This window comes from Pomacea canaliculata, linkage group LG2, assembly GCF_003073045.1.
Source record: "Pomacea canaliculata isolate SZHN2017 linkage group LG2, ASM307304v1, whole genome shotgun sequence".
Taxonomy (NCBI): Eukaryota; Metazoa; Mollusca; class Gastropoda; order Architaenioglossa; family Ampullariidae; genus Pomacea; species Pomacea canaliculata.
Genome location: NC_037591.1, coordinates 24567516 through 24581955, shown reverse-complemented (window position 1 = coordinate 24581955; position 14440 = coordinate 24567516). Strand labels below are relative to the sequence as shown.

At 38.3% G+C, this 14440-nt stretch overlaps 2 protein-coding genes across 10 annotated transcripts; one reads left to right on the top strand and one right to left on the bottom strand.

Moving 5' to 3' along the window:
* Positions 1 to 557: 557 nt before the first annotated feature.
* LOC112554253 (CBP80/20-dependent translation initiation factor-like) lies at positions 558 to 8489 on the bottom strand. 3 transcript variants are annotated; one of them, XR_003097226.1, is made up of 6 exons: positions 5588 to 5701; positions 4815 to 5139; positions 4370 to 4566; positions 3454 to 3545; positions 2353 to 3313; positions 558 to 2158 (listed from the first exon to the last, which is right to left on the bottom strand). XR_003097226.1 is itself a non-coding variant. In XM_025221957.1 (6 exons), exons 2-6 carry the CDS (start codon positions 5672 to 5674, stop codon positions 3178 to 3180), a joined length of 837 nt encoding a protein of 278 aa, XP_025077742.1. In that variant the 5' UTR covers positions 5675 to 5703; positions 8367 to 8489; the 3' UTR covers positions 558 to 3177. The 3 variants fall into 3 exon arrangements, 2 of the variants coding, with proteins under 2 accessions (XP_025077742.1, XP_025077752.1); XM_025221957.1 differs by adding an exon at positions 8367 to 8489 and having other exon boundaries at positions 558 to 3313; positions 5588 to 5703; XM_025221967.1 differs by lacking the exon at positions 5588 to 5701 and adding an exon at positions 8367 to 8489 and having other exon boundaries at positions 558 to 3313.
* LOC112554218 (tripartite motif-containing protein 2-like) lies at positions 5757 to 13759 on the top strand. Of its 7 annotated transcripts, XM_025221928.1 has the most exons (4): positions 5843 to 5889; positions 6315 to 6401; positions 10371 to 10934; positions 11784 to 13759. In XM_025221928.1, the coding sequence occupies exons 3-4, from the start codon at positions 10404 to 10406 to the stop codon at positions 12963 to 12965; spliced, it is 1713 nt and encodes a 570-aa protein (XP_025077713.1). In that variant the 5' UTR covers positions 5843 to 5889; positions 6315 to 6401; positions 10371 to 10403; the 3' UTR covers positions 12966 to 13759. The 7 variants fall into 7 exon arrangements, with proteins under 7 accessions (XP_025077703.1, XP_025077713.1, XP_025077686.1 ...); XM_025221918.1 differs by lacking the exon at positions 6315 to 6401 and having other exon boundaries at positions 5757 to 5889; XM_025221901.1 differs by lacking the exons at positions 5843 to 5889; positions 6315 to 6401 and adding an exon at positions 7339 to 7900.
* Positions 13760 to 14440: the final 681 nt, after the last annotated feature.

The window sequence follows — 14440 nt, the reverse complement described above, 5'->3', positions numbered from 1 at the left end:
AATATAACCTTTTATACAATATATACTGACACAGAAATGATTATTGCACAAATGTAATTTTTGAATAAAGATGACCAACCAATAAATGCAGTGGAGTATCACCACTTTCATCTCATCTGTCAAATTCATCATTACTGCAGACAACCCTTGATAGACAAGTTACAGCTGTCTATGAGCTATGTAAGATCAGTTTCATCCACAACCTTCTCTCTATATGCACTGCCAATATTCTTTGTCTCCTGTGTTTATTCTATCTTGGCTTGATTACTTTAACTTCTTGCTTGGCTTGCAGGCTGCCCTGCATATCTTATTCACAAACTCCAGAAAGTACAGAACTCTGCTGCACAGTCACACCCCGCCCCCTTTAATGAACAGAGAATATTTAGAGGAGAAATTGTTACTTTTTAATTAGTTCTACCATCAGCTCAAGGGTAAGTTAACTGTTCAATACTAAACCTGAGTGACAGCAGCATACAGGGAAAACAAACGGCAGTGTTAAGCACACTCACGTGTGCATACACACACATTCCCTTCCCAAACAGAACAATGAAGAAATATTAACTAAAACTTGCTTTAATAGCCACTGTAAAGTGTGTGAAGATAAATTCTGATCAGTAAAACCAAGATGTGCAGGATAAAATATATTCTTTGACTTTTGACAATAAACAGATTCACAGGATACAAATGTTTCTGGAACAACAACAGAAACTGTTCTGACCTGAGAAATAGCAGCTGGTTAGCCATGTGGTTTTGTTTTTTTAAAGCATGGCAACCCAGTCTCAATTTTATTTTATAAAAACAAACTAGAATGAACAGCACATAAGAAACATAATTGAATGTGAACACGGAAAGGTACGGTCTTACCTGAGCCGATTAAAAAAAAAGTTGGGAGTGAAACTAAAGACCTACCCATTAAACTTTTACATTTTAAAGCTGTTTAAAGCAATTTTTATGTGATTAAAAGTGTACTAAATGGATTGGATCTTTGCTTTTTAAAAATAAGCAGTTCAGTTTATCTGAGTTTAATGCCATGCAGTTTTCTATTTGACACAGAAATTTCAGTTGTTTTAGCATGTATAGTAAATATTAAAAATTTATTAAATATACAATGCTCTTCTTCTTCCTATTCACCCCCCGTGGGGCATAGGGCTGCAACTACACCATGTCGTTGGATCAGGTTCTGGATGTCCCTCTCCAGTTGGGACCATGTCATGCCTCTGCATCGCTGTGGACCGATCTCCATGTCTGTCTGGGTCTCCCAACCCTGCGCCTGCCCTGTGGGTTCCAGCCTAAAGCCTATCTCGTTAAAATTGTCTGCCGGCTTTCACAAAGTGTGACCGATCCAGCCCCACTTACAGACAATGCTCTATGGTCATAAAATTTTATAATGCTGATGCATGCTGAACCAATAATCATGGAGAGTAACACTATGAAGATTTAAAAAAATTGCTGATTAAGTCAGCATGATGTCAACTCCGTTGACAATGATGAATTTCTAAGGTGAATTCCATTTTGAACTTTCTTGTATGTGAGGCTGCCAGAGAAGGAATGGCAACAAGCTACCAATGAGCATAAAGAAAAAGATTTTGCACATGGGATACCTCTAAACAGCATAAATCTATCATTAAAGCAAATATAAAGTATTTTACATACTTCATTGATGTTTTAAACTTTACAGCCATGAAAAAAATGTGTATTAAGCATACATTTCCTGCACAAAACGCTTTTATAAGGCATGTTCATTAGTTAAAACCAAAAACATGTGGAGACTGTAAACAAAATGGAATGCCACATTGCTGTAAGCTGTTACTCTTGAAATGATGATTTCAATTTTTCAACCTGACAAGATCATGAAGGTGCACTCTATTAAAAAAAACAAGAAATCGAGCACAACTCAAGATTGAAGGAAAAAAAAAATGTTAATAGAAATTATGGCAGGAAGCAAATTAGGATGAGTGGAGCACAACCCTTCTCCCATTTCAGCATGGAACAGAAACACATCTATGACATGTACACACAAAACACGGTCTTTTCAAGCAAATCAGAATCAAATGATGAAATGACTGCATCATGCTTTGCTCAGACTGGCACAAAATACACATTCGAAATTATTTCAGTCTGCATTAATTTGATCAACTTTCTGTTACAATATTTTCCACTCAATTTGATGTATTTTATAAAGGTCACTATTATCTAAGAAAGCTAAGTCCTTTCCTAAGATATATTTTCAAAATTAAATTTGTCTAAAATTACTCACGCACATTTGTAATTTTTTCAATTATCTTTCATAAATAAATAAAAATTTCAGTATTTTTTGCTTCATGTACACCAGACTAACAGAACACCCCGCACACTCCCAGACAAAAAAGAAAAAAACCCAAACTCAATAAATAATGTGAACGTGTTTTTTTCATGACTAGAAAGCTCCATGAAAAAGGTATCTTATTTCTGTGAGTGGACTAAGAAAAAAGTTATTTGTTTTCTACATTGTCATGATGTACATGTTTGTAGGTAGACTTATGGCTCGGTGACAAAAACCTGGTGTAAACTGCAAAGTTCGTCAAAATGTTTGAAGTAATGTTTACTGCACAACACCAAAGTAATCAATACTAAGATTTATTGAAAAAATTTACTTTTTACAAACTCCGACAACTAATTATCCCTTCCCAGATTTATACTGTTCTTTTAACTTAAGCAGGTTGTCCTTGAACCAAATGCATTCCTTCCTCTCAATGAGTGTGAGAGTGTGTTGGGGTAAGATTTCTGTTGTGATATGTTAGGAGAATAGTCTCAGAAATACTTAGCAAAAGTTAAATTACACATATTTATATGTACTAACAGCATACTAAAGCCTCCTTCAAACAGAGTTATATGCAGTATGAATGACAATGCCATATTTTTAAATGTTTGCATATTTACAAATATAAGCAGAAAACAAATCTAACATAAATAAATAATGTGCCAATCTGAATTTGTCAAAACTTAGTTCCAAGAATTTTTTTTAGAAATGCAAGATGCTCATCTTTGACATGACTGACATGCACTCCATGAAAAACAAGAAGTGATGCATGGGGGGAAAAAAACACGCCAGTATGCACAAACATTTGCCACCCACTTTGCAGCCAGTCCACTACGATTTTCAGAAAAAAAAATCAAAACAAAAAAACCTGGAAGAAGTTAAATAACCATGCCCGCCAAAATGTCTGCCATTGAATCACAGTAAAATCGGGTAACATCATTTGGAGCATTTTGCCACCTACGCACATAGCATTCCAAGACTTCCATCAGGACACAGCGAATGTTTGCTTTTGTTCTGAAAAATAAAAGACCAACATCTAAATTAATAGGTAAATGTACAAAAACTATTGTTAATTTAATGAACATCAGCAAGTAAATCTCAAGATGAAGAAGAAAGAAGAAGATATGATTATAAGGGACAATGTGTTGACATACTTTTCTTGAATAATCTTAGAACGGATATTATCCATCAGGGCTTGCATCTGGTCTTCACCACTGTCTTGAAGTTCTCGCCCAATACTTTGTAACTGCCAACAAAGATTAACTTGACATAAGACACAAAACTCTACAAAACCATCAAAGAGGACAAGTTTATGTCATGCACTAATGTTTTGGCCTTTACAATGTAGTTAACTGAAAGCAGAACATTTGAAAAAAAAAAAAAGCCAAGTGCTATGGTGGGCTTTATCATTTTCTATTGACAATTTTCATTTTCCACATGATTTCAACAATATATTAAAAAATTAACTGCTCTTTATTTTAAGATGAAATTTCTCAGCATATTATTTCTGCATCATTTGTTGATAATGGCAAGAAGAAATTCTAACATTCTCATGATGTAATTTCAGAATCAGATGTCTAGTCACTAAAGTCGCTGTCATATATGCTCTAACATGAGCTATATAAAGATCACTCTGGAAAAAATACCACTACATAATTGCTGTACTTGGTACAAACTTAAGAAGTTACTGATTTTTATTTTCAAAAATAAAAAAAATAAAACCCAAGCACCTTTAAAATAAAGAACAATTTTAATACGGATCAAATTTGTTTCGTTTCAACTATATCAGTTTCCTCTTAAGCCATCAACTGACCATCCTACCAAATATTGTTTTACACTTGACATCAAAGTCCTGCATAGTCATATGTAGACCTCGTTTCTTTACCAACCTGATTCTTTCAGGGAACACAAATCACTACCCCTGTGCATTGTAACAGTTTATAAGGATGATGTACCTAAGCAGTACTTCCTTAAGTTTTACGCAGGCTGATAAACTAGTCAGAAAAAAATGGCATACTTTCTCTGTGCCACAGACAAAAAATAAGAAAATGATAAGAGATATGTACTGACCTGAAGTGATAAACATTCACATTCATCTGCATCCATCTCATCTTGACTTAAAATGAGATCAAAACAATCATAGATAGGTTGAACTAAAGGCTGCATAACTTCTCCATTAGCCAATCGCATTGTGGTGAGTAGCTGGGACAGGAACGATACCAGAGCCATAAACTGACTGCTAGATTCTCTCCTGAGAGCTTCCCTACCTGTTAAGCAATCATGCAGTGACTGATTAATACATCTATATTTTAAATTTTTTAATTTTTTTGTTAAATCTATCAAATTTGTTGATCATAGTCATGCTACAATTAGTTTTTTTTAATATATAATAAATTACTGAAAAAGGCAAAGCTCTGTATGTGCATGTTTTTGTTTTGTACATATACATGTAAAAAAAGGAAAAAAAAAATTCCATTCATACAAGATGACTGAAGATCTTAAGATTTTTAATTACCTCTATAGTCAGTTTGCACCAGGGAAAGAATGCAGTTTCGGAATCTCATTCCCTCTCGTTCTATGTTAGCCAGTCTATCACAAATGATAGCCCCAACTTTAGCAAACTCTCTATTTTTTTGACACTGAATGTAGATGAATTTTGCAATAGTATGCAGGTCCTCCGATGATGCTGCTGCATTTGAAAGTCTCTCAATATGCTGAAGATCATCATCACTAATGTCGTACAAGATCTGGGATATAAGAGTCTCCAGTTCTGCCAGGGCTGCTGTTGAACGCATGTCTTTGGGATGTGGTGCTGGTGGTGATACTTCAGCTACAGAAACCTAGTTGACCAAAAGATGATGAAAAGCTATAGGCAGCACTCAGCTAATGAAACAATATTTATTTACAATAGCAAGAAGAATTTAAAAAAAAATAATTTTGTGTATTTTCAGCTTATTCCTCCTCTAAGGAGAGAGGGAAAAGGAGAGAAAGATTTGTCAAGCTTTCATCCTTATCAGGTCTGAGAGATGGAAGCATTAACAGGCTAGACAGGGTAACGATATAGATTTAAAAAAGTGCACCAATCAGTTCGGATCGCTGAGTAAATCGAATTATTTTCTCAATCCTAGTTTTGCATGTGTAATGTCGAGTGATGATTTCGTCTGAATAACAAAAAGCCTCAGATCTTAGTAGACTGAATGTTCAATTGTTTTCCGTTATAAAAACATAATTTCGTGTTACCCAACACTAAGCACTAAGGTAAGTTAACCTATTTATAACATCATATACCTTCTTGTCTTCATCTTCGGTCATACCGGGTGATATCGCTTTACTTAGTAGCAGACCTCTACCACGACCACGGCCTCTTCCCGCCATGATGATTGACAAGGCTAAGTCCACAGTTTCTTGAGAAAGTTTCGTATTCGGTACCAAAGAAAATATAGAGAGATAGAAACTCTGATTAATGTCAGTAGATTATTTGTAACATATCAGCGTTCAATAATTTGAAGTTATGCTGACTTAAGTTGGTCTTTAGCTGCTGAGTTCGAGACGAGGAGGCCATTGGCATCAGACGAAGGCTGCAAAGCTCTGTGAGTTTTCTAACAAATGACGTTGAACTGTATTTGTAAAATTTTATTCTCTTAATTTTAATTGTTGCCTTCAGTATTCCGGTAATGTTTTTAATACTCTATAGTTTATTATTGCTTTGATACGATTATGGTAATATTGATTATTTCCATTATAGTCCTGTATGCTTTTACATGTTGTTATGGAGACGTGAGCCATTTCAGGAAATGTACGCGTGTCATGTAAACAACAAATTGAACAGTTTTATAACTTCTCAATATCATCTATAGTCCTGTGTGATACGCAGATTACTAGGGAAGTGTACAGCGAGACTTTAGCCTTTTACTTGAAAAAAAAAATCATAGCTTTTGTGTGAGGAACTATAACAAGAACAGTATTTATCACGAACTAATATCGATGGACTGCTGGCAAACGTTTTTTTTTTCAGTTAACTACTAAAACGAGATATGAGACAAGAAAGCTTCCGGTTTATTCACATTTCAGATTAACTACATGTACTAAAAGGAGGCATGAGGCAAGAAAGCTTCCGGTTTATTCACATTGGGTTTTTTTACGGCTCGCCGAGACTAACAGCAGAGAACTTCGCAAGAGGCTAAGTGTTGGTCTTAGCAGACAGACAGCAATCCTCCAATACACGTCCTAATGGTTATACCCAGCCTGCAAGAACTCATGGGACCCCTATTGCGGGAAGAGAGAATCACTGGAAGAAGTGGATGACCGGCAGAAACGACGGGCATAAATTAAAGGACTGAAAGCAGTGTACGGCGCAAGAAAAAGGCAGAAGGAGACACCAAAGTCGACGTAGATCCAGGAAAGAAAGACACAGGTCCACAGATATCATATAGAATATAGATCGAAGTCTGTGGGCAGGCCCCCGTTAGCCGAAGGGACATATATCGCTCTCTTCTCTAGGATTACCTGCTTGCATACATGTCTCAGTTCATTCGTGACCTTGTTCCGATCTTTGCACAAGAAACTTTACCTGGATGTATGAGATGACCACGGAGCAAAGCAATCCGAAACATTAATATAATTCATTAGGCCTTTAATTATTTTGATGTTAAAATTAATAAATACAGTCAACATGTATCCCTTCTACTGTAAAACTGTCTGGTTGTGAGATCATTTTTGTCGATTTTCATTTCCGTAAGATTCAAGCTCCGTATGACATCGCTGTAGCTATGGCACGCAGAGTAAACGACCTATCGACAGTGTTGTCCATAGGAATGGGAATCCCATGGGAATCCCATGGGAAACGTCCCATGGGATGGGATGGGACAGCACACATTTGTATTTCCCATGGTAGTCGATACTTGATATTGCAAAATAAATTTACTCTTATTTCATTCATCAAGGATTTAAATCTTTCCTCTGAATCATCTATTGTATGTGAAGTAGCAGGAATTATAGAACAAAAGCCGAAAAGTGGTTTTCAGTGTTGTCCATAGGATTGTTATTACCATGGGAATTCCATGGGAAACGTCCCGTGGGATGGGAATGGATGGGACAGGCATAAATTGCCATGGGATGGGCTGGGCTGAGATAGAAAAATATGTCCCATGGACAACCCTGCCTATCGAGTATTGCGAGAACTGCAGAAAGACATGAATGGCCGCCGATACATAATCAGTATAGATGAGCTTAATCTCTTGTCGTGTCTCTAAGTTCGGCCTGTGACAAAGAGGTCGTGCAGCTGGAGAAAGGGGACACCAGGGGGAGGAGGAGCGAATGCCAAAAGTCTTAGTTGGACAAAACATTTTAACACAAAACTCGCCAGACACGAGACTTTGTAGTAATGTCAACAACGACACTGAGGTCGACGTTTATCAGGCTACAAAAAATAACCTTGTTTCGAGGATGATAGTATCTAGTCAGAACTATTGAACCGATTTGTGGTATCTGAGGAGTTAAGACCGGACGAAGATAATGTTGTGCTGTTACTGTTTGATTCGCACAAAGCCCGAAGAATGTGGTCAGTGTAACCGACAGGGACTGCAAACTTACTAATCACGCGTAAGTGACAAAGCCACTTCATTTTCAAATGTAGTCAACATTTTTAAGTTCTAAATGACTTTTTAGGCGAAACATTTTTCTTTGCGTATAGAAAAAAAAATGCAGAAATGAATCGAAGTTCTGACGCAGATAGGGGACTTTGTTCCTTCTGCTTGGAAAAAAAACCTTTAAAATTGATATTCAGTCTCTTTTGATAGAGTATAATAATTTTGTTTTTTATATTTGCTGCTTTTAGAAAATTCATTTGTTACTCTCATATAAGTAGTTGCTTTTTCGTTAAATTACGATTCTACAGATGCAAAATTTGCAAGATTTCATGAGGCCAAGTAGATTTCACGGATCAAGTAGATTGAGGACAAGATTGAAAATCGGACTTGAACTCACTCTTAAGTATATAAATAATTTTTTTAAAAACATTTCAGTAACAAGATTACACGTTAAAGTTTCAGTGATAACAAACAATTACCTTGGAGCAAAATGATGAATAAATATGTTCTAATAGTACTCCCTGGATCAGTGGACACGATTTTATGGAGGTACGGGTGATCTTAAAAACATCGGAGGACTGATCAGATCAGGAAATACATTTTCCTAACGACTATAGAAACGAAAGTACAAACGGAACAGAAAGTCGACTTTGCAGACGAAACGAAAGTACATTTTGCAATGGATAAGAAAGTAGCTTTCCCAGCTAAAACTAGGTTAAAACATTTGATGACTCAGTATTGTCAGTGCTGCCTTAAAGGGGAAAATGTTCTCAGAATCATCAAGTCTAAAATTCGTAGTGTCGCGCAAAGATGAAAAATAGTTTGGGATCATCTGAGCTAGTGAGAAGAACATAGGAGGAATCATCAGTCAGGGTAACTGCACTTGCATCACCTATGTAAGCATACACAGGTTTAGTAGTTTTCCATGAAAGCTGTATATGTTGCATCACCATAGGCATAGAGGGTAAAAAAAATTTGTTTACTGTGGTATAAAAAAGAGCATAATAAATAAAGGAGGAATTTTTGAATGTACTTTACAGTGCAGCAGGTATTTGTCACAGTTACCGACTAAGAAGTGATTGACATTATGACAAGATGTTGACAGGGTCTTTTTGTGGGGGAGGGGAGGGAATGAACAGGACTTTAAATACATCAAAGTAGGCGGAGTATGGGGTGATTTGAACAAGAAGCTAACAGTACTGTACCCCATGATCTTTGTGTGCTTTATTACATAATGCTTAGGGCTAAAAGACAGTCATGTTGGCATCTAATGCGGTGTCAGAATTGTTTCTTGTCCAGAACTGTCTTCAGTATTGGCGTGCACATCTTATCTGAATATAGCTGTTCATTTGCATTATTTTGGCAATTTCTTATAGACTTCAATGTTGTTATTATTATGAAACAGTGTGTAGTGTTTATCATTGTAAATTGTCAACAGCAGCAAACAGTACAAGTCACATGCTTTTGCATGTAATACTTAAGTCAGTGGGAAAAAACCGAAAAAAATTGTGGTAGTAGTTTGCATGCCTTTGTGAACTCACCGTGTGCCTGCAGCACCTGTACAGATCTGCACACCTGTATCAGATATTGATCACAGGTGAACTATCGCTTGTCACTGGATTGCTCTAGTTTCTTACGATTCGCCGAATAGCGAATAAAGGCATTCAAGTGACAATCAAAAGGAAAGTAGTCACAATTATTCCGTTTAACACACTGTAGAATGGACGAGAATAGCCACGTATAATAAAATGTGGAGGGAAATATTGAGCGTGCCAGCGACTGGTACCATTTTAGATTACTTCGCGGAATTTTTTTTTTTTTTTTTTTTTTGGGGGGGGGCAACAGAAGCATCTGTGAGGGAATCTAGTCATGTGGAACAGCAAAGCTAGGTTTATGGATTGCTTGTACATGTTACCGGTGGCACTGGGCTATGTCAACAAAAGCTTTAAAGAGGTTTCTTTCTTACGACACCACGTATCTCCAACAGAATGTCAGCGTTTAACGACCCCTCTAAACTGTCCCGTCATACCTTTCTCCCTTCCCAAAAGCCCCATCATATTTCTGAGCTGGGTTTTACCTGCAGGGCAGGGCTTGTGTGGGCTGGGTTGGAGACCTCCACTGCACTAGCACGAAAACAGGTAAAGAGGATTGTGAAATCATTAAATGATCTAACACGGCTTTTCATGAAAGTGACAATGAAATTTTATATATGTATAGGTGTGTATAACAAATTGTGTCCATATTATATGCAGTACTGTTCTTTATATTAATATGTTCATTTATGTTCGGTTTATTCTTTTGTAGAGTTTGTAGGTGTGTCGCAAATGCTGGCAAGAGATACTTTTTCATGCTTTTGGGTGTTATGATTCTAAGCTTTTAATGGAGTGTTTAAACAGAAAAAAACAAACACACACAGACGCATATGTAACACACGTATGTATATATATACTGTGCCTGTCTATATCGAGTTCTTTTCATTTCAGGACTAACGCACAAAGGCATTATAGTACACAAACATGGAAGCCTCGTCTTCAGCGGCTGAGAAACATAATATATACTGCACAGTGTGCACAGAGGTCTTCAGGTCACCGAGATTTCTCCCTTGTCATCATTCTTTCTGTCTGTCTTGTCTGGAGAAGCTGGCAAATAAACATGGAAACGTTATCACTTGTCCCAACTGTAGAAAACCTGCTAATCTACCTCCTGGTGGAGTGAAAAATCTACAACGCAACTTTTACCTCTCGGAGGAGGAGTTGGAGTTTGCGCGCAGTGCCGGAAGTGACGCAATGTGTCCTGTCCACCCCGAACTGGGCGTTACCTTACACTGTAGCCAGTGCGACCTAAACCTCTGCAGCATGTGCAAAACAGCGTACCATGAAGGGCACGTTGTGGAAGAGCTTTCCCAGCTGGCCACTCGCAGTAAGGAAGCCATAGGGAGAGAGCTTCGGCGTCTGGAGGACTACATCAGAAGCCTGACAGAGAAGACACAAATGTTTCAAGGCAACGAGAAGAGGGCCCGACAGGCGAGAGCTAAAGTACACGAGCAGGTACGAATATATCCCAACATTTTACTCAACAGCAACTTTTGAGATAACACCATTTTCTCTGAGTTGCTTGTGCATTATTTAATGTTGTATATATATATATGTCTCGATATATTTTTCTCGAAAAATTCTTGTCTTTCTTCTCTGTATGCCTTCCTATCCACAAAAGTAAATTCTAAGCTGAGCAATCTTTTGATTTAAGTTATAGATCGACGTAATTGATCTTTTAGCATTTTCAAGTAAAATAGCATTAGAATTTACTCTAGGCTCGCGACAGATATAAAAAAAAAGACTCCATCATTTGCTTTACAGTTGAGCTGTCAACTGTACCTACAGTTGAAAAGACGTCTATAGACAAGAGAACTAAGTGTAAGAATAAGAGTTTGTTTATTGTCTAAATGACACTGCACTGCATATGACCTGATGATGAAAAAGACAAAAAAGAAAGAATAATCAGGCCTATCCTAGACACATGCACTACCCCTCTTCTTTGCTTGCTCTTTTCTACATTCCCTTTCTACCACAGACACAGCCTCAGACTGCAAAAGAATATATTCAACTAGTACTGGTCCTGACAAGAGCTACTGTGGAATTCAGAAAGGCTATCTCTTCAGAAAATAAGCTATATTCAGCGAAATAAGCAAAGAATTTTATATATGACACTCCAGAATAAGCGGGGTATCCTTGAATGTGGCAGCCAGCCATTAATTAATCTTTGTCTTTGATCGTTTCCTGTCTGATTACAGTGTTACAACATTTCAGTGTTTTCAAGAATTTTCTCATTAAGTAATAATAAAAATGTACAGACAAATCTGAGAGCGGAGCTAATTTTATTTCGTTCGTTTCCATCAGATCGAAGCCCGCCACGAGGAGGTAGTGACCATGGCAGGTAAACATCGCGACCAGGCGCTGAAAGAACTGCAGGAAATGTCTGACGGTCTGGAGAAAGATTTAGGTACCGTTACCAAGCGAGTACAAGAAGAGCTGAACTCTCTGCAACAGCTCCAAGCCCGCGCTCAACGGGCGCTGAGTTCTTCGGCCTGTAACACGGAGGTCCTGCAGGTGGAGAGAGAGATGACACGGGGTGGACGCATCAAGCGGGTGAGAGACCTTGAAGCTGGGCTGCCTGACACGAGTTACTGCCCTGTACTCAGCAGCAATGTCAATGACCCTCAGGAAAACATCAAGAGATTCATCGGGTCACCAGTCAGACAGAAGGTCGTCAACGTTAGCCGCATCGGTCGGTGTGGTGATGGAGAATGTCACGAAGTGCACGCTGTGCGGGAGAAGGAGAACGGCATAGTCGAGGTGTTTTATGGGGTAAGTGGAGACGACTTCTCCAAGGAGAAGGGAGTTTGGTTTTTGCCCAACGGCTCTAAAGGTCAGGAAACTGAATACAAAAGGCGTGTATCATGTGTTGGACATAAGAGTCACATATACAGATGGACAGACTCATCGGCAAGAACGTTTGGGTCCAAGGGTGACCGGATGTTTAGAATATACCAGTTTCCAGCTGGTCACTGTGTTATACAGTCTATGGAGCTGAGACAGGAAAGAGGAACGGAGAAGTGCTGCGCTAGGGAAACTTTGATGCGCCCGAAAGTACGTAGGATACACAACTTTGATTCAAGTGAGTCTGGGCTATTTTTCGCTGTGGTGGATGAAGATGCAGCATGTGGTGGTCATTCGTCAGTGAGAGAGGAGGAAATGGACATCGGGGGGTCCCGTATTGTAAGTCTTTATTCCAAGGGAAGTAACGACTCCATAGCGACCTACATGTCACCGAAACAACCCTTCTTCCCAAGTGATGTTTGCTTTTACGACAACGAGTTCCTGCTGATCGCTGACCAGGTCAACAACTGCGTGCATGTGGCCAAAGCAACTGCCACTAATCTGACATTTGTTGATTATCTCGCTGATACTGGTGCCATTGTTAGGCCGACAGCTTTGAACCTTGACCGCAACAGATATTTGCTTATTGGATGTGGTGATGGCTCTGTCTTAAGATGTCTTGTCAAAGTCTTTGACATGTAGTAAGGTGAGACAACCTCAGGGTCTGACCCGAAATTAAAGAAGGTCTTCTTGGACATATTTTGTCAGTCATCCCATGTACGACATGTACAAGAGCTTGTTTGACACGAGCTGCAGATGAGTTTTTGCGTAACATGTACAATGCTACATGAAAATACTTGGGCAGCTCTAATTTAAAAATAGCTACTTTTTGTGGTAGGTAGGCCAATTATATCACTTTTATTCTTTTGAAGGATGTTTGAAGCGGCATTGCAGTTAGGCGAAGAACATAACTTGGAATTTTTTCAGCTGGGATAATGCAGTGCAATATTGTATTTATTATCTAAAAGAAACATTGACATTAGAACTTAATTTATGTTGACATTTTGTAATTATTTGGATCTTACAGAAGTGCAGTTACTAATAGTTTCTATTTTCAAAGGAACGTTCTTGATATGTGACAAGTGGTATGTATATGAACGAATTAATTTTTTTAGTTACTTAACTATTTATTTATAAAGGCTTTCAAGAATGATATTGTAATGAATGGGTTAAATATTGTACGCGAGTGCCCCAGATCAATAACCCCCTGAATTCTAAAGATACAGGATTACAAAACATGCACAAAAGAGGTTAGAAGTAATCTCAAATTAACTCAACAAAACTCAGAATTTAGGGGAGAACGTCATCCCTTTACATTTTCAATGCACATGTAATGAAGAAGGTAGGATAACTGTCCGTCATACATCATGTTCATAGGTCATTGTGGCATAATTTTCATGAACATTTGTGATTTCATATAAACATTCGCTACCTCATGGTTTTCTGTTGTTTCTGTGCATGATGATGTGTGTGTCTTTGTTTCGGCACAGTGGCCAACTTCTGCACACAGTTTCACACGTGTTGCATACTCGAGTATGCCACTAGTAATGTTAATTAACTGCAGAAAATTAAATCTTTAATGTATAAGTGGGATATCTTGCCGGTCGTCACCTTCGTGAAGTTCTCGTAACACAAAGGGAACAAATATAATAAATAATAACTAGCTAGAAGAGGAAAGGTAGTGCAAGCGATCTTTAAGATGCCCCTTAGCTTCTTTCTCAATTTCCACGTTTATCGAATTAACAAAAAGCGCGCACGCACACACACACACACACAGAGGATTCTACAGGTAGCAAGTGACCATAATGTCACGATTAGAACAATATGGTCAGTCTTAGTCAGGGGTGGGCAATTAATTTTCCCAAAGGGCCGCATGAGAAATTGGGATGGTTTTAGAGGGCCGGACTAATATAGTTAACTCATTTTTACCCAATACTGTATATATAGTATATATACTGGCGGGCGGGCCAGCGGGCGGGCCGGTCAGAGACAGGAGGCGGGCCGGATCCGGCCCGCGGGCCGGCCTTTGCCCAGGTCTGGTCTTAGTGATAGAGCCCTCTCCCACCTATAGCGGCGTGACTCTTAGCAAGGATAAATGAAATAAACAAATCTGAGAG